Below are 23,624 nucleotides of genomic sequence, written 5' to 3' on the forward strand. Positions count from 1 at the left end.
ATTGGAGTTAAATCTACACCAATTGTGATGAATCTAGCCAAGCATGTTGTAGCTGTTACTACTGCTTTTCTAACTTTCATTATTGAATTTGTAAATTTTTCCACAATTGCTGTTATGGATTTAACTCCAGAAAAGTGCTGTCCGTATATTCACCACAGGAGATGTAATATTTGCAATATTCTTCTTTCCATGTTTTATTAGCGATTGAAAACTGGTGAGACGTTAACTCCCAAATGGCTACTCGACAAGGACACCAGCCTCGTTCGATCCGGGTGTCCCTTTCACACAATTGGCCTCGCGTCAAGTGCCCGCGATGATAGATTCGAAACCTAATTGAATCAAGTCCAAGAGTCCCTGTGCAGTTCGGCTTTGGCAAGGCCAAAGGACAAATTGCGTAGTGACGGAGGATCGATGCTCTGTCGATATCTGAACGCAGTCAATACGCAACGTAACGCAAGTCCATCCGGAAATCCGGAATCCGATATGATTAACAGATCCCTAGCTGGAAATTGCACCGGTTTTGATTCACCGCCCCCGGCGAGTGGCTTGATCCACCTTCTGCGGTAGACACGTTAAAATATTGAGTACCCTTCCCCGCGTCTGCAGGCATACCCAACCCGAGGTTCGTACTCGATTGGCCATGCCGGCCGTTCCATGGCCGCCATACTTAATGCGGCACGAGACTGTGACGTCAGATCTCCACACGTAAACAGCCACCGCTTACGTATAAAATATCAATATTTTTCCTCGACAAAGTCCAGGTCTTTCGGGCCATTGCGTCCGGGTCACAAACTCGCTGCTGATGGCGTCTAGTGCTCGATTCGCTGTCCGGTTAAACTTCGCCGTGGATCGATGAGAAAATTGTCTATCGCCCAGATTCTTCGATCCTTGATTCCCGGGTCAAGCTGGCACGCGGAAATTCTCTACCGCGACACTTTTGGATTTGTAATGTGGGAATCGGATCAAGTAGAAAGCTCGCCGGCTACTGAGAAGTAACTGAGAAGTAACTAAGAAGTACCATGTTCCAAATAAGCTGAATACGTGTCACTTGCCTGATTCGTGTACCCCTCTTTTAAAAAAAAAAAAAAAAATGAGCCATCACGGGACGCCTGGCAGATGTGAAACATCGACATTATTTTGTAAAGTTAAAATTAATTATAATTAATAATCAATTTAAAAAAATTAAAATTAATTAAAATTAATAATCCATTAAAATAAAAATCAGTATAATTTTACATTTACTGGCGTTAAAACACACCAAATATACGCGTGCTTAATGCACAGATAAATGCACACTTTAATTATAAAAATATAATTAACTTACTGATGACTTGATAGTGTGTCATCGGGTGATTTTGCTTTTTTTGCAGGAGGCTGATCACTTTCACTCTCTAAATTATTACTGTCAGACATTTTATTATCAGAATAATTTGTTTTCAAGTTAAACACAGGTTATGTGTACTGTAGTAAACAAAAACAAAACACGCGCGGCGACGCGTCGCCACGGCTTGGGTCGCCACGCCTGAAATCTGTTTTACGTGCGGCTATAGATGTTTCACATCAAAAACACACCAAATATACGCGTGCTCAATGCACAGATAAATGCACACTTTAATTATAAAAATATAATTACCTTACTTATGACTTGATAGTGTGTCATCGGGTGATTTTGCTTTTTTTGCAGGAGGCTGATCACTTTCACTCTCTAAATTATTACTGTCAGACATTTTATTATCAGAATAATTTGTTTTCAAGTAAAACACAGGTTATGTGTACTGTAGTAAACAAAAACAAAACACTGTATACACTCCGGGAGTATACAATGCACAGTCGATTGCGCACGGCGACGCGTCGCCACGGCTTGCGTCGCCACGCCAGAAATCTGTTTTACGTGCGGCTATAGATGTTTCACATCAAAAGAATAAAAAAAGAACGATCAGACGCGATGGAAAGTCCTGTTGACGGATTGTAGAGCGGTGCATTGGTCCGGTAAAATTGAGCCCTAACTATTCAGGTGGTTAGATATTTTCATCCCTGATCCTCTGTCCGAATGGTCCTCCACCCCCGGTATTTGATTCCTTTTGTGTTCGGCTCCCGCGGGCGAAAGCCGGTTCGAAATTATGTGATATCTTCCAGATGGTCAGTCCGGCAAAATTCAAGCATTTGAAAAATTGTCCCCGAGTGTACGAAATCGGTTGGAAAGGTCCGTGACAGGGGAGTTTATTCCGTTGTTTTGCTCGCCGAGCTATCGACGAGGATCCGAGGATGTATCGGGGTGAAGAAAACTTTTCCTTATACGTACGAGGGATAAGAACGAAAAGGGGTGCAACCCGTTGTTTTTTTTTCGATTTTCGAGATAAATCCGCCTCTTTTTATTTTCGTTGCATACGCCCTTACGGCAGTAAAATCATCAAATTCTGAAAAATTGTGGGTTACGCCCATTTGGTTTTTAGCTCTCGATATTTATCACGTACGTCATACCCACTGCATAGACACTGCATACGTGCCAACTGTGTTACGATATATATCGAGGTGAGAAATATGGCCTCGTAACTTTCCCTGGTCTGTTACGACACTTTTAAGGGAGCACGAGGGGCGGACCGAAGGATCGAGAACGGAGGATGAAAAGGACGAAAAGGGAGCGTCAAGGACACACGACGCCTCGAGTCGAACTCCGATATAGGCGCCGGAATTTAGCCGGTTCGTTGATACGAGTTTATCCAGTTTTCCTGCCAGAACTGGTAGCCACCTACAATTCCGACCAACTTACACCAAAATTGGTACCCGGGTTTTTTTGGGATGCCTGACTTCATTTCAGAACTAAGTTTTTGAATTTGCCAACCCCTGAGGGTGAAAATACCGGTGAGTCGGAGTAAGCTTTCAGTTTTATTGTTAATTTTTTTGTTACAAATTTATTGCTTTGTAAAATAAATGGGCACCTAACTACATGGTTTCAGCTATCGTCTTTTACATGGTCACATGATCCCCAACGTATCAAGAGACTAGTCCTGAATTAACTTCACTCCTTATTTTATATTGGCAACAGACTGGAATTGTTGAAAGGGCTGGTTAGTATTATTTAGACTAGAGCTGAGTTTTTATTACTTTATAGTCATTTTTCTTTTTTTTATTATCCAATTTTGGATTCGTAATCAGCGACCCAAGAAACCCTCGAGTGATGATTTTCAGATCAACTGCCCAATTTTACAAATTTCAATTCAACGACCCGTAAAACGGAAATGTACCAATTTTTGTCCAAATCCATTGAGAAACATCAGAATTCTTCAAATGTACATGTATAATCCATTACTAGTCAACCGGTTAAGACAGCCCCGCGGCTCTTGAAATCCACGAGCTGAGGAGCCCGTGTTTCGGAAATCTTTGAATGTCGTCGCGACTTTCCAAGCCCACCAACTGATTCCGAGTCATTTTTCACCCCGAGGGTTCATTGCCGCGGATATCCCACAACCCTGCAGTATTTGAATACCCGTGGAGGACGGAGTGAAAGTTTCATCCTTTTTTTTTCGAAGGAACCAGGAGCTTACAGTCCTCCCGAAGGGCTGACGGAGCAGATTATAGTGATATAGTGAGTGAGGTAGGATCTTTGTACAACAAATTTTCTGCTCAAGGAATAAATACACTACTGTACAATTATAATATTATACTCCTGATCCACTCTGCGTGTATAGTAGAAAATTCTTTGACTTTATACCGAGAATATAGTGTGAAAAAGATAAATGGACGAAGGTAGGTGAAAATCAGAGGTGGAGAAATGCGATCCCGTCTGTCACTGCGATTCCCGTTGGACGCGCCGACGAACTTGTAAGCTCCTGTGAAGCGCCTCGTGAACTGTGTTCTGGAGTAAAATCCAACCGGCGGTTGTTCGCGTCCCGTTGATGAGAGAGGGTCTAAGTACGTTTCATTGTATATCTGATGGATTAATCAGAGAATATAAAAATGAAAACACAGGGAAACTCGTTTCGAGCATTGAATCGAGGCCAGAGTTTTCTAACGATCACACCTCCGAAGGGTAATTTTGTTTTTTTCTTTTTATCTCAACTAAAAATCGATTCTTTCAATTAATTTTATTACGAGACAGTTGTTCATTAGCCAAGTATTTTTCAAATTATTACGTCGGCAAGCTAGGAGGATCTCTTATAAAGTATAATCTGTTTAGGAACGCCGAGTCGTTTCGTTCGGTTGCTCTTCAAATTGAGGACATGGTCGAAATGAAAGCCCGTCCTTAATTGACCGACTCTTACGACTGAAAGTTTCGTTGGTGGAACGGGGTTGAGTTTGAGATACCGATGCATACTTGTTCTGTTTTTGGTTAATTATGTAAATTACCGATAAGACATTCCACTTGCAAAGTGTTCCGAGTGATCGATATCAACCTGGTAGAAACTCTGATCCTTCGGCTCCTCCTTTGTGCAAGGATAAATCCACCGGCCGTAGTTCAATTGAGCCTCGATTTCACCCTTCCGAAGTTCAATTTCTTGAATAGACTTTCTTCCGCGCCCTACGGGCTTTCACTCTTTTCAAGTCCGATATTACCGATTGATCGTTCTCCCAATTTTCCCAGATTTCGAAGTCCCCGGCCACGAGTACAAGACGAATGGTTATTCCTCAAGGCATTTTAGCAGTGTTTTCTTGTACGGAATAACGCGCTCGTTCCAACGTGGAACTCTAACTCTAAATTCTTTTTATCTCAGTGGGTGATCCGGTCACGTATTCGCCGTTACGCGAGGTCTAAAAATCAGCTCGTAGAATGAAATAAAAAATAGAAAAAAAAAGAGAGAGAGAGAGAGAGAAAGAGAGAAGAAAAAAAGAACCAGCCTGCCGGGGATCCCTGGGGATAAAAATAGCGTCGAAGAGACAAAAGAGGGCGAGGTTAGGGATGAGTTGGGGTACGGGGTTGATAGTCGGTGGAAGACGGGAGGGATTTGAGTCTGCGCCGCTCCGTCGCAAAGAGGGGCGAAAACCGGGCAGAAAGATGAGATTTGAATTATGGAGGGCCATCTGGAAATCATGCACACATACGCTCGCGTGTGTCTGTGTCGAGCCACACTGACGGACACAATCGCGATAAGACGGGCGTAAAATTGGGGGAGAGAGATCCGCACAATCAGCCCTCAAGTTCTTTTCTTGTTCGTGGTCTTCCTTTTATCGCGTGGATGATTCCGGTGCAGCCTGGTGTTACAGGTACGGCAATGTCGGCGGATGGTCCATAAAATTTCCGCGCAATTCGCCCGTCCAACGTTTTTCTGATCCCTGAATAAAATAACCGGCACTGCATTTCTTCCAATTTACTTCTTCATGCAACACAGCTACGGATTTTGATATGCAATTGCTTCGCGGAATTTTACACGCTTTCTTAACAGCACCATTTAAGCTCCGTCTAAATGAAATTATTTTATTACACGATTGTTGTTATTTATAGCCAAAATCGAGGTCCGTGATCTTGAAAACTTTTAAACAAATTCGCATGACTTTATAAGCGTATAAATTATGCGAGAATAGATCCACTCGAAAGTTTGCTCGTCTCGAGTCGCTTGCTGTTTCTCTCTCGGTGTATTTGAACAACTGTTAACCGGATGATCGTCACCTCGATTAACACGAATACCGCAAAATATAAATCGTGGAGAATTATCCGTCCCTTTTAGAATCGGGATTCCTTTTCGGTTGACCCGATTTCCATCACAAGTTACAGTCACGGAACGTTCGACCGAAGTCAAACCTGAAATTTGCGTGGTCGCAATTTTCCGTTCGAAAAAATGGATTGAAAACGAAAGAATCAGCAACGTGTTTAAGTAAAAAATCGTCGCCTGCGGAGAAAATGGAAAAATGAAACACCAGCAAACGATTCAATATAAACATCACGTTTCATGGTTACAAAGAAAACCCATGAAGTTTACTTTTCACGGTGATAACCTGTTTGATTTTTCACCCGTGTCGAAAAAAATTTTTCATCGCAACGGAAAATTCCCGCAATAACACGAGAAACTTCCGTCTAACGTCGCCGTTAGAATTGCAACTATTATATATTATACGACACGCGCAATTGTATCCGTGATAAATCACGGCGAATGAAAGCTCGGGTTTTCAAATGTAAACTGTGACCACACGAGGCCTTAAAGCTCACTGCAGTTTCACAATTACCTACGATCACGAAATTGCTCTGCGTGACGTCGAGCCTGAACTGCATGATCTAGATATGCCCGTAAGACCGTTAACCGTGCGGTTATATTAAATTTACAAGGTTTTATCGTACGAGCTTCGGACTGGTCATCGCTTTGTACGAAGCATCGCCGTTATTCGAATTCCCATCAACCAGCATCAAAAAAAGCTTCCACCTCACCCTCGTGTTAAAAACGTGAAAAAATCGTCACAGTACCTTATAGTCAGGCTTTGATAAATGAAGGAAAAAAAAAAAGGAAAAAAAGCCCGAGCAGTTCCATTTACTCCAACGGTGCAAAGGTAGTTTCCAACTTTTCTCGCCTACCTAATACCGGTATGAAAACTGCAGGCGGCGTAATTTTGTTTCCTACCTAATACGCGCTCATTTGAAGCAAAAAATAAAGAATATAAAATGAAATTAAAAAAAAATAACACACGCGACAGAGTCGCGCGAGGAAAGTTTGTAAATTTCGTTGGTAATTTTCCATTTCATTTTCGTTCGCTGGTGTTTTTACTTGCAGGTTTTAGGTAGCTACAAGCGTCACTGCGGAGCGGCAGCATCGACACGGTGCGCGTTTCATTCCTACATTGACCCCTGGAGTGGATATTGGTCATTATTCCATTACTGGTGGGTATCAGGCAGACCTCTGAATACCTCTTTCCCGAGATAAACAAGGTATTTATGCCTAAGCACCAACTCGACCAAAAGCTCAGACGTCCCTGCACGGTTTACGTAAGTTCGACTCGCCGTTAGACGCCGTGGTGCAGTTTGCAAATTACGGAGACATTCGTGTAGGTATACCGTAGAGCTTATTCTCTACCGAGGGAGTCGCTGCCTGCCGCATAAAATGCTAAATATCTCTCGTACACAGGCGCGATAAGAACTTCCAGACTCGAGTACGTAAGAGAAGGGAATCAACGACTACGATCGTGAATTTGAAACATACCTGCGCCTCTTTGGCGCCTGCATGATTCGCAGATATTGTTGTATGTAGGTATAGACGTTGATTAAATTTTTTATAAAGTGTTTAAAACCCGAACCGACGAACTTCGTAAATTTCTTAAAGCTGCGAAACTCTGCAGGCTATGAGTAACATAAATTTTTTAAATTTTTAAAAAAATTTTTGTAATGGAATTTGGCACACAGTTTGTAACAAATTTCAAGTTTCTAAAACAGCGAAGGCAGATCTGAACGGCTTCATCTTCTCGGCACGATGTTGAAAATATTCGTGAAATTTCTTGAGGAATCTCAACATCGGGTCAGTAACAACGTACTTTTATACCCGAGTTACGTGGCATGAATTCTTTTCAAATACTACATAGATGAAGATTTCTCGGTGCAATTTTAACAATGACTAAAAAATACTCGAATCATTTTTTTCACGACAGTAATTAGTTCTTCTCATTCATTTATTTTATTCTCCGCCGTTTCGCGGTCTTTATTCCGCATGGGATGTTGAAACGACTGTGCAAAATTTTTCGTCACGCCTTTCCGCCTTTTACAACATTACATGAGAAATCACTGAGAATGAGGATAAAGTGGCGAAATGTCCTGTAAACGTTATTAGTTATGTGAAATGCCATTTATAAAACGAGCAAGTTTTACCGTCTTTATAATATAAGGTGTACGGGGTGAGATTCCGGGCGCAGACATTGCATCGGGGAAAATATTCAACCCCCCCTTTTTCTCCACAGCCCTTCAACTTTTCGCTGTATAACTAAGAAGATTTTTTGCAACTATATCGCTTATCTAAGTAGTTTTAGTTTGCACCAATATGCAAATTCCTTCTTTTTTTTTTTTCTTCATATTTGCATCGACCGTGTTTCAAGTTTTTGCTGCGGACGAGCTGAGCTGAAGAATTCAATTGTGTTTGAAACTGTTCCGGTGAATTAGAAAGAGACGAAAAAAAATAGTTGAGTGGAACGAAGTGGAAAAGTGAATTCATCCGCTCGAACTGTAAACCAGAGACTGGTTATTATCAAATTTATTATAATAAAAACTCCGTGCATCTTCCGCTGCGCAATATAAATTTTTCCTTTCAACATTAATCGTCCTAGCTTTTAGTAATTTCATACAAAAAGGAAGTAAGAAAAAAAAAAAACGTCAAACACAATTCATATGACGATAACGAAAGTTTTCGTCAAATGACAAAACTTTAATTCTATCGGTATTATGGATACGTATAATATTGTCTAATGAACGACGTGTTATCAGCGAACGACAAAATCAAAACGTTAGATCGACAAGGAAAGACGCGAACTGTGACGTTAGACGTAACTGTGACCGTGACAAGTCAAACTTGTGTTATATTAAGTCAACATATCCATCTCCTTCCTTTGTGCCACGTGAAGCCTACGGATTGGCAAGGAAAACATACCCTTTTCTTTCCCTCTGCATCGGAGAACCTTCCGTCTGAACAAACAGAGGCCCATTACACGAGGCTTAAAACACCTTCGGAACCACGCGATTCTGTCAGTCCGCCGTGTGTGCGTGTGTTTCTTGGCAGTAAGCGAACGGAACATAGAAAAAGAGGGAAAGCGAAGGAATGATTTTGAAATAAGAAACCCTGAACAAATTATCACGGTTTGGCGACGCGCGTGTTCAGCACGAAGATTTCACTTAACGTAACATCCACAGATGTATAGGTTCAAAGCGAATTCGCAGAATCAGGTTCTATTCGATTTACCATGACGATCAATTATCGGCCCACTTGACTGCAAATGCCCTGCGGATATGGAAAAGTTTGATTAAATTCCCTCAGCGATTAACGTTTTAAATTTTTACGAATTTTCACATGAATTTAGGATAAATGATTTATACCTCAGAACTCTGTGAAAAGAAGAAAAACAACTGTTAGAGGGATGCAATTTTCATCTGTGATGTATTGCATAAAAAAAAAAAAAAGTATTCTACCGTTGGCGAGGCGCGGAGCTTAAAGTAAATGTGTTACGGAGAGGGAAACGGAGGTTGTGCAAAAAAATTCTAGTGAGAATGAAAAATACAGTCTTTTTAAATATCTAAGTAGGAGATAAATAAGACTGTTCAAGTCTAGACTCTGGGAATGTTTTTCTGTATATTCCTCGTTGTTTTCAAACTGTCTTGTCCCTCGCTTGCCTGCTTCGTATACACGGGGCGTCCGGCCTTGTTTACCAAGTCTACGTATATTTGCCCGTGCAGGAATGATCTGATATTTGAACAGAGCTCGAAGAGATCGAAATCTGTGTTTAAAACCGACCTGAAAAAAAAAAGCGAAAGAAACCGCGCAGAACGCGCAAATGCTTGTGAATCAAGGAAACCCGGATTACGCGTAAGAAATGCTAAAATTTAAGGGTGAAAGTTGTGTGTAAATACGGTTGATCAGTCAGGCAAGCAGACGACGTCGAAAATTTTTTTTTCTGAATTTGTTTTGGGACAAAGAGATTTTATTTGATTATGAACCTAATGATTAATGGTTAGCTTCTCGTAAATGAGAAAATTCAATTTGATTCGTTCGAAATTTATTTCAACCTAAAAAAAAAAATTATTCCTTTTCCTCCCGAGCGAGCAAATATTTTTGGGTGCATTGTCGTACATAACAAGGAAAAAACAATTCAGCTGACGATATGGATTTTCCATCCGTCCGTGAAATGAGAAACGGGATGAAAAAAGTCCGCACATGTAGTGGTGATTTTATGATATACATATGTATGTTTTCGTTATTTTTACCGGATAATATTCTCGTTCCATTTTTGTTACATCTTGGCGAAGATCGTCGAGACTTTGGGTAATGAATAATCATGCACAATCTGCAGGGCGAAGTTATCGTGATGATTTTAAATTAACTGAAACCGGAGATGCGGAGATTTCACCCCCCCCCCCCCCCCCCCCCATTGGACCCTTCCCTTGCACTGCGGCACTGCTCGCGAGTAAGGAACCTAGTTTGAAAGGTCGGGGGTCGCGACTCGTGCCTGAAACAGAAACACCTACCCCCCACCTCCACGACCTCTTCTAAATCCGCCCCTTTCTTCTTTTTCCCTTTTCATTTTCCCCCGCTTCAGTTCATCCTCTAAAGTATTCACGCTTCCCCTTACAAGCCCGGCTTGTCAATGTTTGCACCGCGTTATGACGAAAAGTAAAGATCCACGATCCAGGAATCAAAACGAATCCAACCCGCTGCTGGATGCTGGAAAATAGAGAAAAGCAGGGTCACCGTGTTAAAAGATAAGCCCTTTACGACACTGGTGGAAATAATTTTCGTTAAGCGCCCGAGTAAAATTTTGAAATTTTCGATATTCGTTGTATTTTTTTCATACAAGCCGTGATCAATTGACCCTTTCAGCCCTTTCGTATACCTATGATAACCTGGAACCAAGGTGTATAAGGTACGAGTAAATACACAGACACGCGCACAGGGTATAACAAGGGAAGGTAATTTATACAGCGCCCCCCGTTTAACCACCATGAAGAATATTTTCTCAGTGGATTCATATCCGCCGACAGTGGGATGAGAGATTTATAACTCGTTTTCTTTGTTAAAAAAAAAGTGCCGTAGGGATTTAGTTCCGTGATTTAGTTACTCCAGACCGTATGCAATAATAAATGACGCGTGATTTATGTTCAATAACAGTAGCAACTAAAAGTATTTCGTCTATTCGAAATGATTGAATTAATATAAATAAAAAAAGTCATAAAATGTTTGACGTTATTCATTTGGGGCTGATTTTAATCTTGGACATTTTTTTCAACCATAACTGACTTTCCTAACAACGATTGTTGCAAGATACGACACGTGGGCACTTCGTCACGACGATAGGTAAAAATTTTCTCACTTTTGTCCGATCAGCAAGATTTCAAGTAAGGCTTACAGGGGCTGAAAGTAAATTGGTTCCTTATCAACCGCAAATGTTTAACAACCGGGTATCAAGCTGAGCCTCAATCTTACCAGGCACTTGAAATTTTCAGTGAAAACAGGGCAGCGGGAGGATTCAATCTATAATAACGTGTGCAGATTATCGAACCTCGAGCAATTACTTCCAGGCTCCCGAAATTATACGCCGGGTGGTTGGTACACGGTAATATTTATACACCACAAGAGATCGGTATGAAACTTGATTAAAAGGAAGATGAAAAATATATCCCCGTGCTTATAAATTTGTTTTTCTCCTACCGAGATAAGTACACATCACAAGAGTAAAATTTAATCCTAACAAAACAGCGGTATTCGACTGTCCGCCCTCGAGCGGCATCACTTTGCAAAAATATAATTATCCTCGGCGATAAAAAAAAAGTAATCTTACACGTACTCAGCCATATTTCCAGTCCGTAGTTTCACCGAAAAAAACACCTCGTCTTAATTTAACTTTCATTTTCTATAGTCTCCACGAAAACATCTTTTAACCGATGAATTAAACGGTGAAAAATGATTTTTGTCCTCTTCAACAACCCGGTTAGTTGCAAGCTCCGCTATACCGACATAAAAATTGCATGCAGTAGCGCTCTCCTTTCGTATTTCGATAAGTAAAATTATCGTTTCGATATCCAATAGAGAAAGAAGCGCGGGTGAAAAACGGGGAAATTTTTTATGGGGTGTTGACGTGATGGGCTATTCAAGCCCGATTAACCCCGACTCTTTGACAACGATAAAACGACGCCGCAGTTGCAAACCATTTGCAAGATTAATATGTACTCTGAATTAGTTGCTGCAAAAGCAAATTAGTAAGCCGCGAAGAGGAACTCGGACGCTAGGCGAGGTGCTATAGCTCCCTCTGTTTTCACCTGCGCGAATTGTGTCAGCAGGCGCAGTGCGGTAACACGCACATTTCTGCAGCCATAGATATATATTTCTATCGCAGCTCCCCTAGGCTGGCTAGGCAAGCCGACAAACATAAATGCCCCCCGCATTGTGTATAACACATATCTTGTACAAAATACAAGTGTGTATATGTGTATGCATAATGTACAATGCTCATACCGCCTCCACTCCCGCATTACACCAGTACACCGCATACATTTTTCGCTCACATATTGTTCCAAGTCTATAACGTACTCATAGAACCTACCAACGCTCCAAGAACCGTCCTTTTTCCTTCTTTTGCCAGGTTTTTTATCACATTTATAATACTGTTTTTTTTTTTGTTGTTGTTTTTCCATGCTTTTTTCTCCCTCTTGCTCATACTACGTCACCGATGCGCAGACTTGTCTTCGTATGCATAAACGGGTATGCAGCAGAGTACATGTAACGTGTATCGTATCATTGCACATCGTGTATAGCTGTACATATATGTATATGTGGGATTTCTGTACGCAGGTTATATTTATACATAGGTACGAGGTTATAGGTAGGTAACTCCATACACGTCAGCTTCCTCCTTGAAACGAACTGCATGTCGCTGCTGCACAGTGTGTGACCTACCTGACTACAATATACGTTATGAGTATACCTGTATAGCTGCAGGGTATAAAAACATGCGAGGAAAAAGTTAAAATCGGGCGTAAACCACGTGAGCAATTAGGCGCGTTGCACAATATCTAGGCTATGCGCTGTTTTCACTGCAAGCTGAATTCCGAGGTCTTACAGCCTTTCGTCGAAGGTGAAATTATGATCGAAATATTTTTGCCATCGTCTTTTTTCACCCGCAACACCGTTTGACACCTTCCGAGGTGTGAAATTCGTTCCCTGGCTGAAATAAAATCTCAAGCGTGTACCAACGGCGGCCATGATCATTTTTCATCAACGTCTGGACTCACGCGTCAGTTATTTCACAATTTTCTCACGAAGCACACCGAGTTTTCATTCGCACTACAGGAATTCTAATCTGTAGAAGAAAAATTTTAACACCGGCCATGATATGAAGATAACTTGTACAGGGGAGTTCATTTTTAGTAATCCAGTATCGTATTCAACTTTATGCACGTGATCGGTATAACTTCATCGTTTATTTTCTCTGTTCGATGCGATTTCAATTTATATACCATCAGACAGGATTTGACGAGAAGCGAAAAGAAGAGATAAAACTGTGGTAAACTCGGGGAAAAGGGAGGCGAGACTTTGGCAAATTCGTTCCAGGTTTTACACTCTGATACCTACATACGTGTATGTATACACATTCCCTCAACTTGGTCCATCCGAGGAAATTCGACACTGGGGATATAGATTGCTGCCGCTGGTGGGCAGGCAGATTGGAGGTTAGGAACACTCTTTTACACGATTAACACCGCAGTACACGACGATACCGTTTTTATCTCTGAAACCACCAGGAGAGTTACGCGGATAGTCGTTACCTGGCTTCTATGGCGTCTAGACTGCAGACGACGATACCAAATTAAAGTATGCTAAGTAGGCTGGTTTAAAAAAAACCGTTCTTACCCCATCAATTTTTAGTGTCTGATAGAAAAAAGATCCTTACGAAAGATGAGCTCTCTGTACAAGACTCGGAAAATAAAGAGGCGGAATGGAAGAAAGTTCGCTAATCCTGCTCGGAGTATTTACTTTGCATCGTCGTCCCTCAATCGTAGATTGGCGATCGATTGGAATTCTAGAATGGAAATAATAAACGAAACGAACATTGCAATATCAAACTACGCCGACGATGCTCGAGGGTCAAAAGTCGGCTGATCAAACAATCGCTGGAATTGTGCGTATAGAAAAGTGGAAAGAATATCGAACAAATATCGGAATCCATGGATTTTATTTGTTTCTGAGCACATATACGAGGGTATCTTTTATTCATACAAAACGTGAAAACACCCTATATCATGAATCAAATATTCCATAGGCTGCGTATATTCTAATCCGAGATTACCGCGTTGTTTATTCTTTGGTATAAGGATATGCGTCACTACGGAAATTTATCACAATTTGTCACGCTCGGATTTTGGGGGTTGAGATTATCCCAGTTTTCGAAGACATGCAGTTCTGCACAAACATAGATAATGCGTCGTATATCTTATACCCATTATGCGTACACTGCACGTCCAATTTGCGATCGAACAGCGCATAATAAATAACGTACAGACAGCGATGATTTTTTTAAGGGAAAAATCAGCCCGACTTTATTATACATAATGCCCGTACTCGTATCAGTGGCGGGGCAGAAATGTCTGAGGATCAATCATTCTTTCCTCGAAGATTTTACGAAAAAAAGGGGGAGAAAAATTGGATTGAGAAGATGGGATCACAATAAAACGAGCTATATAGCTGGCGAGAGGATTTCTTCGCAGAATAAGACAGGTGCTAAAGACATACAAATTTCACGTAGCATATTCTAGCGGAGGTCTCGAAGATCGAGTGCGATGCAATCGCATATTGTTACGAGCGTATATTTTACGTGTGTTCTAGCTCTTCATCCCGTTCTTGAGTACAAGGATTTATATGTTGACGACTCGTTCTTCAGATTTTCTCCGACATTTTGATATAACATTGTATGTATACCACGATTGATATGTCACATATATATATATTATATATTTTTACCGATCATTAGCTCAGGAATACACGTTTGTAAAAAAGTTAGCAAATTTTCTATCAAGAAACGGCAATGCGATGATCGCAAAAACACAAAACCTACACGAATTGTAATTAATAGATCGTTGATCGCGGATGTAACGTTTTGTCAGTCATCGTGCGACATATGAACGATCGGTTATTGCCAGTGACATGAAACGGGATAATGAATGGCGACGGGAAACGAAATAATAAATGTCTCGTTGATGCTATGAATATAAATCCGTCGAGGGAAAATTTCGGATTGAGCGGTGAGAAAACTTTTCTCATGGTCCGCGAACCTGGCTAGTTATAAAACTTTCGTACTGTATTTCACAGTGCAGAAAACGCGCAGTGTAGCGGTGGAGTAAGATATATTAATTACGAACTGCGGATTATATCCAGGATAGCTCTGACGAATCCTGTAGGAAGAGCGGAGAACAGCTCGTGTAAAATTCATCCGTAAAAAAAGTAGTTTTGAAAACATTCTTCTCTACACGTAATATATCACCGAAAAATGTTATTTCGAAACTAATCGTCAGTATATTAAGTAAACTGAAACGAATTCTCTAGTTCTTGGTAGTACATGGAAAATTAAATGTTCTCTGGAAAATGCACGCATTGTATGTATACTAACATTATTATAATCTCAGTTTAGTGGCTGACACTGCACAGATAAGAATTTCCTCTGACGAGATACTTTTGATCTGAAGATGTATTTTTTCGTTAATACCGACTCGAAACTGACTCTCCATATCTCTACGGTGTTGTTATGTTGTCGGTAAAAGATAAACTCGAGTATAGGCAGAGTAATCTTTTCACACGGAGTTCCTTTGGCGAGAAGCCCGCCCACCCTCAGCGATCTCTAATATCCGTGTACACAACACCGTCGAACAGTCCGCAACCCTTCTCAACGTCCGTAACGCTGATGCGATTTTGGGTTCTCGACTAAACGAGCATCAATTCTGCTCACCATGGAACTCGACCGTCGAGGCTGCTTGGAAAGTGTGCAGCGAAGTTGTATTCCTTGACCTGCGCGAAACTTTTTATCGGATATACCATACACGGGTATACGTTGATCGAACGTAGCTATCAATGCCACTGGCAAAAGTATAATAATTATGATTATCGCTCGGATCATTCATTTTTATCGTACTTTGTGGAAGATTGTCGAGGTCTCGTCAATACGGACCGAGCCTCTTGACGCGACGTTGAATTCGCGATCAGTATACTTAGCGCTGCTTTGACCTTTACCGAATTCGTTCCCAGAGACAAATTAATCGGCAAAAAAAAATAAAAGTTTCCTTCGCGTATGTAGATACGCACACATCCCGAGACCGGATGCTGTTAATGCCGTGATCCGCGAGCGAGGAAGGAAACCCCCGGGGAGGAAGTTTAGATTGAATTTTTGCGGAAATAGATTCCAACTCGGCGAAAATTAATATACCTCGATAGATACCTATACCTATACGTATATGGTCTGGAATGTTTCTACATGTGTACGTGTATTACTCGAGCAGGAATCTTTTTTCGCTATTTGTTTCTCCGTACACAGACTCGCAGCTTGCTCTGTGTTCGTCTGCAACACTGCGCACGAATACACGAAGGTACGCATTCTTGTATAGAAACGCGATAGAAATGTAATGAAAGATTTATGAGAGTCCTCTTTCCTCGCCCCCGTGACTACCATTCGCGAAAAGTTACTCCGCAAGCCATTAAATCCAAACGCCCGAGAGTTTGTTTGCAGCACTCTTCATCCTCCGTAGACCAAAACAACCACCTTATCACCCGGCGTTCTTCCCTCCGCCTCTCTTTACCTTTCTCTCTCACTCACTCACTCTCTCTCGCTTTCACCCTACTTCCGTTGTCCTTTTTCCTCTATGCATTTTATCCAGAATGGATCGCTGAAGAATATTCCGGCCGTTTTAGCGTCGGCGAAGCTACCGAAAACCGCGAGCCTTGTGCTTTTCTCCTTAACCAGAAAGACCTACGTAATTGTGGAATAAGAATTAGGTGAAAATGGATAAAAAGCCAATAGAATTTCGGTGTTTCGAGTATGGAATTACAATGCGGATAGAAATTATTATTCACGCCGAAGCTTGGCTGCTCATCGAATCCACCGGTTTGCAGCCTTAGCACTATACGCAGACAATAGTTTCACTTTCTCAGCTATAACTGGATTATAGCTCGTCCATTGCACCGGAGGTTTTGTCTTTTCACGATCACGGTTAAACCCGAAGCAATGAAAGCCACGTGTTTCTCCATCGCATTAGAGTTTACTCAGCTCGACTTTGTATAACCTCATTTACATTTCGTGTAAGTGAAGTTTGCACAAGCTCGCTTAAAACTTCACACAGTAATGAAAACGTGTTTTGCATCGCCCCCCAGGTTACATGGATGCATAAATTGAGGTGTGGATCACAGCAATTTCGAATCCCTCTTTTTAACGTCCAACTTCCTCATTTTTGCAAGCATAAACGATCGGCAACCTGAACGCAGAATTTAATACGCACAGAGTAAAGAAGTATGGAAAACTCGTTTGCCGTCTGTTCCAAACGAAGCGACAGTTTCGCAGGGTCCGACTATACCTGCATAGCTAAGTCGGTGTCCCTGCTAGCTAGCCAAATGACATGCACAGTTTCGTTGGAAACAAAATTGCTCGTCTAGACGTGAGTTAACCCACTGCGCCGTTTTGCTAATTGCAAAGCGAAAGAGAAATAAAGCTTTGAAAAAATCAGCAGAGAAAGACTCGGTTCCATTTACGGACCTGCACTAGAATCAAAACTACTGTTTTACCGTAAACACGAGTCGCTCAAGCTTCAAAAAGGAGGCTTCACGGTTCAAAATCGGGTAAAACGTCATTCGCTTTTTTTTTTTTTTTTTTGTGAGACCAAAAAAGTTCATGTATAAAATACCAAACGAGAGATAGTTCCAAATGTTTTCCTGGCCTGATAGAACAATATCCAAATCGGAAGACGATCGATTGTACGATAAGTGCTATTTGTGAAAAAATTCATCTCCGTCAATAATTTTTTAAATCGTATTTCCAATCATCTTTCGCTTCGAATTGTCTATAAGATTTTTTGTATCACGGCAAATTGGAACAAAGTGGAGAATTCCCTTCTAAATTATAATAATGAATCGAAATTATGAAAATATACCGCAGTCTCAACGTACCTCGTCATAAATGAAATTGTCAATTTCCTCCAAGGGTCGTCCGTAGAGATCGGCTGGAAATGGTTCGAACTTGTGTGGAAGCACAGCGCCATCTTCAACGGACGTCTTCCTGCGAGGCTGAAATCCGTACTCGCGAACAAGTTGAACAGTCCGATTTTCCAACCGATCCAAGCTCTCCTTGGTAAACGGTTTTACAGTCTGTTTCCCGGTATTTCCGGTACCCTTGCCGTTACCACCGCATGGTGACTTTTTCTCAGGATTGACATTCCGCGCACTCAAATTGTCCGAGAAGCTCGCTACCGGCTGTGGAGGCGATCCGACAACCTCAGCCTGGATCTCGGCGCTCCCCGAATCCCCGGTTCCCGAATCTGCCGAGGTCCCAGCGATGCCGGCGAGGGGGGGTCGCAGCCGGGTTCCGTCCTGCGGTTTGGGATCCAATTTCCTCCGAGGCGAGATTTCCTCCGCCGACGAGGTGCCCTCGGCGGGGTTCGTCTTCTCACCGTTTCCCCAAGATGCCGCGGCTTCCGGAGGGCTGAGAAACCGCTCGTCCCTTTCGGCGGGCCCCGGCTCCCTGGGATCGTAGGCGGCGAAACAAGGCCCCAAATCCTCGGGGTACCGAGCGCCGAACGCGCTGGCATAGGGCCGCGCGCTGCACCTCGGAAACAGCGGCGACAGCGTGTCGCCGATTTCGTGATCGCGGGGACTGAGGCCCCCGCAGGTAGGGGGTGACTCCCGCGCGGTCCCAGCGCTCGGTCGGTAAAACTGATGCGCGACGCTGTCCGCCGAGCCGAAATCCGTCGGGCGGCGGGACGCTGGCCCCTTTTCCGCGCGGCGGGGCCTCGGCGATGTCAGCGAGGTCAGTGAGGCCCCCCCCTCAGAGGGCCCCGCTCGTCCCGGGCCTCCAGGCGACGACCTCCGCGGCTTTTCCGACCGTCTGCCCGCCCCAACGGCCAATCTTCGCGGCGGCTGCGGGGTCCGCGATATCCTTTGGGGCCTGGGGTGGCCCCCCGTTCCGATCGAGGGGAGGTTCAGGCTGCGCTGGCTCCCCGACGCATCTCGCCGCTCGTTCGGGTCCCCGTTCGGCCCGTATATCCCCTCCTCGGAGACTCGGTCCAGTTCCTCTCTGCTCAAGTTCGCGTAGAGCCCGGCGACCCGCGGCCGGTGGACGAATCCGTTCTCCTCCGAGCCGCTGCTAGGCGAACTCGGGGCCCGGTCCCCGCCCCCGCAGCCCACATGGCCGCCCCCACCCTGTCTAGATGTCATTCGGTCGCGGATTTCATCTCCCGTTTACCCGTCTCAGCACCGCTGCCCGCGTACATATTTTATTTATGCACGTTTACGTGCGCCCCGTGACCCCCTTCGGCGCCGCTTATTGACCGAAAATTTTTCACACCCTCGACCTACGGTCGTTCAGCCACTGCGAAACGTTGCTTATCCTGCGATTATTATTATTATTTTTATTCTTCTCACTTTCTTATTACTTGTTTTTATTATTTTACGCGATTCTCAGGGATTCGAATGTTCGCCGATACTCTTCTCTTCCGTAATTTTCTCCTCACTCAGTTATGTCGAATTTCAACGATTTTCAGAAAATTATTTTCCATGTTGTTCTGTTCGTAGGTATAATCTCGATTCTATTTTTTTTTTTTTTTACTCTTTTGTTTAAATTATTTCATTCCTCACGATTCCGAATCAAACGTAACTTTATATCCTATAGATAACGCACCATGTGACTATCAATTTATAAAAACTCTCAAGTTTATCTATTCGTTAATTATTTCGGCAATACTAATATTAGTAATCAAATTCCCACCAATAAAAACCAACGACTCGCTGATTATTTTTAATTTTAGCTCCTTCTTCGTATCCGTTTTACTGCACTTTATATTTTATCTTCTCCACCCGTAGATTATAATAATAAGATGATCGATCGCATCGCACAGGCATATTTCACTGGCTTGCTTTTAATTACTTATTTATTTCTCACTAAATTTTCACTATCAGAATTATTTATAATTATTAAATTTTCAACTTTTCAAATAAACAATCCTTATAAGCTACAAGCTACGAGTCACAGTCATGAGATGAGCGTATATGTTAATTAGTTACGAAAAGATCGCTGCCCCCTGCTTCAACAGCCGCGTATAATATAACGTAGACGTGTCCTTTTAAAACCGAGAATTTAAACAGCGATATTTAAATTGCCGGGCTGCTTTTCCATTTGCGTATGCGTAATACCTATAATGGTGACGGTCAAAAGTGCCTTGAATTGCCTTTTGTACAACTTATATTACGCATTATTAGATATTGAAAACGTGAACAGTTTCGATCAGCGAAGCTTTCATACGGTGTGCTCTATTCATATAATATATATGAATACATACATATGTATATATGTATATATATTTCTCTCCCTTTTCTTGTACCTGGGTAAAATAAAAACTGATACTGTTCTATGTACTGAACTACGTCGCACCTGTTTTTCACTTCATGATGAATGTTCGAATTTTCGTAGCATTATTATTCTTCTCGACATGTTTTATTATCGTCAACCGTCATCGTGGGGCGCATGGAAATAAAAAATTTAATTCGTATCACCACGTACATGTACATACGTGTAGACGTACATATATTGCTTGCTGAATTCGTTAAAAATTTATATCATGCTCATATACACGTTGCCTTTACAGCACAAGTCGTAGACAAATTTTTTTTTTTTTTTTTCATTCCATCACTTCACAAACGAAATGTTTTTTTATACTTGTTCGCGAAGCAGCTCAATATTATTTATAATCTGTGCTAAGTCTATACAATATTAGCCGCACGTTTGCTTTCTTTTTCTTTTTTTTTTTTTTTTATTTTTTTATTACATTATCCAACGTGACTCGGTAAATTTTTTTTTGTTTATGTTTCAATCAATTTTATACTAGCTTGTTTGTTTAGTATTCGTCCCGTTTCCTAATTTCATTTGAATTACTTTTTACTATTAATATATTCCTTGCTTTGTTTCTTGTCACCGTCGTATAATATTTATTACTTTAATTTTTTGTCAATCTTTTTCACTCACTTTCTTCGTTTCAATTGCATGATTCAAACGTTACGTTACATATTATACGGAGACACAACGCGGTGTAACGTAAATGTAGTTTCTTTGTTTTTTATATTCACATACACAAATACCGAAGGGAAAATCAAAATGATAATTCACTCGAGGACCACAACTATTGAGTTTTCTGTCTATGTAAGGAGGTAAAGGTATAAGGTAGGTCGGTGTATTAAAAATTTAAACTGCACCAGTCGAAAATTTTCAACAGAACACCATAATGCACGTTTCACACTTTTCCTTTGGTTTTTCCTTTCCTTCTTTTTTCTTTATTTCTATATCATGTATTTCATCTCATTGCGATTTTATTCTTTCTCGATAAAGAACCGCGTCACGTCCACTTTCTCTCTTTCTCTCTCTCTCTCTATCTATCTCTATTTCTATTTTTCTCTCTTTCTATCTCTCTCTCTCTCTCTCTATACTCCCCGTACAGCTCCGTGCGGTTCGATCATAAACGACTTCTTGTCACGTACACCTATTTGTCAATCATTTTCATTTGTACTTCAACGGATTCCCCATTTTCGAAATTATTCCTCGTCCTTATATATACATATATTATATAAGTTAAAATAATAATAATAATAATAATAATAATAACAATAATAATAACAACAACAGTAACAATATTAACGTCAACGCGAACTCTCTTGTTCGCCAAGTGTCGCGTGGCTCGAGAAACGATCGAATACAGTCAATTTCAAAATGGCTTCTAATTTCTCTCTCTCTCTCTCTATGCCTGTCTCTTTCTTTCTCTCTCTGTCCCCTCCATTACTCTAAGTCGAAACCTCACCGTCATTGTGTACGGATTAAAATTTGTTTAATTTTAAACGTAGAGAGTCATTGTGTAGAACTCAACAACAAAATTAACGATCTCTTAAACGAGTGATAAGGACTTGGCTCTATAGGTATTTATTACAGTATAACTTGAAAGCTCGGTCATTATATACGGACAAAAGATTCACTCTCAGACAGCGTGTTAAACATTATTCAACGTATGGAGAGTGAGAGACGGAGAGAAAATGGTAGAGAGCCGGGTAAGCGAACCCGGCTAACCCGGCGAATCAACTCCTCATTGTCAACTTGTAGAAAAGAGACAAACTATGAAAATAAAATAAAGGACCAACACTGGACTTTATCAAATATCGTGTTGGGAAAAAGCTACCGATGCTTTTGATATAAGAAACGAGAATTGACGCTTGGTATGCCGGTCGCGGCATCGCAACTTTCGGAAGTTGGCGAACGGAAAGTGTCAATATCTTGAAATCATTTTTAATAATGAAAAATATAGGTATTGATTACTGTTTCTCTAATTTTCACCGTGCATTTAGACCAGTATATTATCGTTCCCTTTATCACGATCGTAAAAAGAAAAACCAATCCGAACATTAGATTGACAAATACCGGTGAAGATTATTGCAGTACATGAGAAAAATCAGTTCTAGAATGGTAAAAACAGAAACGTGATCGGTGATAAATTTTTTCAAACTGATTAAAATAATTCGTCGATTTAATTTTTTTCGTTTCATTTTTCGTATCGAATTCCGAACATTAGTGATAAATATCGAATTCTCGAGCCAGTGACAAAGCGTGCAATTTACGATTCTATTCCGTGGGGGTATTCCTTTCTTTTTCTCTCTCTCTCTCTCTCTCTCTCCTCAGCCGCTACGTTAATAAAAGAAAAAGAAAGGATTTGGAGAAAAAAAAAAAGGCGAAAGCTAAATTCCGAACGATGATTACACGGTAATGGTATGTGCCGTAGAATATATATCACTGGGCGTAGATGTTTTCTTATCACTCCAGGGACCGCGTTTATACGGCTCCAGATCTCGGCGGGGTTACCGAACGAGCCGCGACCTCCTGCCGGCTCCGGAACCCGGTCAAGCAAAGCGAAAACGCACGGGTGCCTCTACGGAGAGCACTGACGGCACTGCTGCCGGTGGTGGGATCGCCGAAACGCAACGGCACTGTCCGCGAGAAACGGGACATCAGGGCGCGCGCGCCTATCGAGCGCGCGGTCGCTCGTCGTGACTGGGGAGTCACGTCAAATCGGCCGCCGACCGACAGACAGACCCGCACCGAAAGCGACCCGACGACCGAGACGCCGACCGCCGACCGCCGACCGCCGAAGGGACGCCGATACTCGACGAGGCGGGTGGGGAGGGGGGAGAGCTTCCGCCCCCCCCCCCCCCCCACCCCCGCCCCTTTGCCGATTTTCATCGCTATCTACGCCGAAACAGCTTCGCAGGTCGAGAAACGCGACGTTGATCCCTCCACCTGCGGCTGGACGAGCAGTTTGAGCGACAAATTTTGGGGGGCATGTCGTCCCGGTCCCGGGAAAAAAAACCGTTGACGTGCGTGAGTCTCGAAATGTCGGAGTCCGCGTAGCTGAAACGCGAAAAAGGGGTCGACGGACCCGTTTTGTAGACAATTCTGAAAAAAAAAGACGACAATGTATTTTCATTTGACGTGGAAATAAGGAAATTGCACGGATTCTAAGAATTTAATATTGCGATTACGTTGAGCTTGTGCCATTTCTTTATTTCTGCGTCAAATGAAAATGTATTTGAGTATTTTTGTTCAGAATTTTGTGTAGAATGAGAGTGTCCAGCCTTTTTTCTCGTTTGAGATACGTGGATCTCGATATTTAGAGATTTGTACGACAATATTTTTCCATGAATTATTGTAGGAAAGAGAGTAAGAAGCCT

General features: G+C 42.0%; 1 protein-coding gene across 5 annotated transcripts in view; it reads right to left on the reverse strand.

The window, feature by feature from the left end:
- Nucleotides 1-22,952, reverse strand: part of LOC107225710 (sodium channel protein 60E) — a 77,247-nt gene extending 54,295 nt beyond the window's left edge. For 2 of the 5 annotated variants that reach the window (XM_046735898.1, XM_046735933.1), the window contains exons 1-2: nt 22,657-22,952; nt 17,817-21,394 (exon numbers count right to left, since the gene is read on the reverse strand). In XM_046735898.1, coding sequence (XP_046591854.1) covers nt 17,817-19,079 — 1,263 coding nt within the window. In that variant the 5' untranslated portion in view covers nt 19,080-21,394; nt 22,657-22,952. Of the gene's footprint in view, nt 1-17,816; nt 21,395-22,236; nt 22,358-22,656 lie in introns of all 5 variants that reach the window. The other 3 variants (XM_046735917.1, XM_046735926.1, XM_046735906.1) reach the window with 3 other exon arrangements.
- Nucleotides 22,953-23,624: the final 672 nt, after the last annotated feature.

The sequence above is a fragment of the Neodiprion lecontei genome, chromosome 1 (genome assembly GCF_021901455.1).
Source record: "Neodiprion lecontei isolate iyNeoLeco1 chromosome 1, iyNeoLeco1.1, whole genome shotgun sequence".
Taxonomy (NCBI): domain Eukaryota; kingdom Metazoa; phylum Arthropoda; class Insecta; order Hymenoptera; family Diprionidae; genus Neodiprion; species Neodiprion lecontei.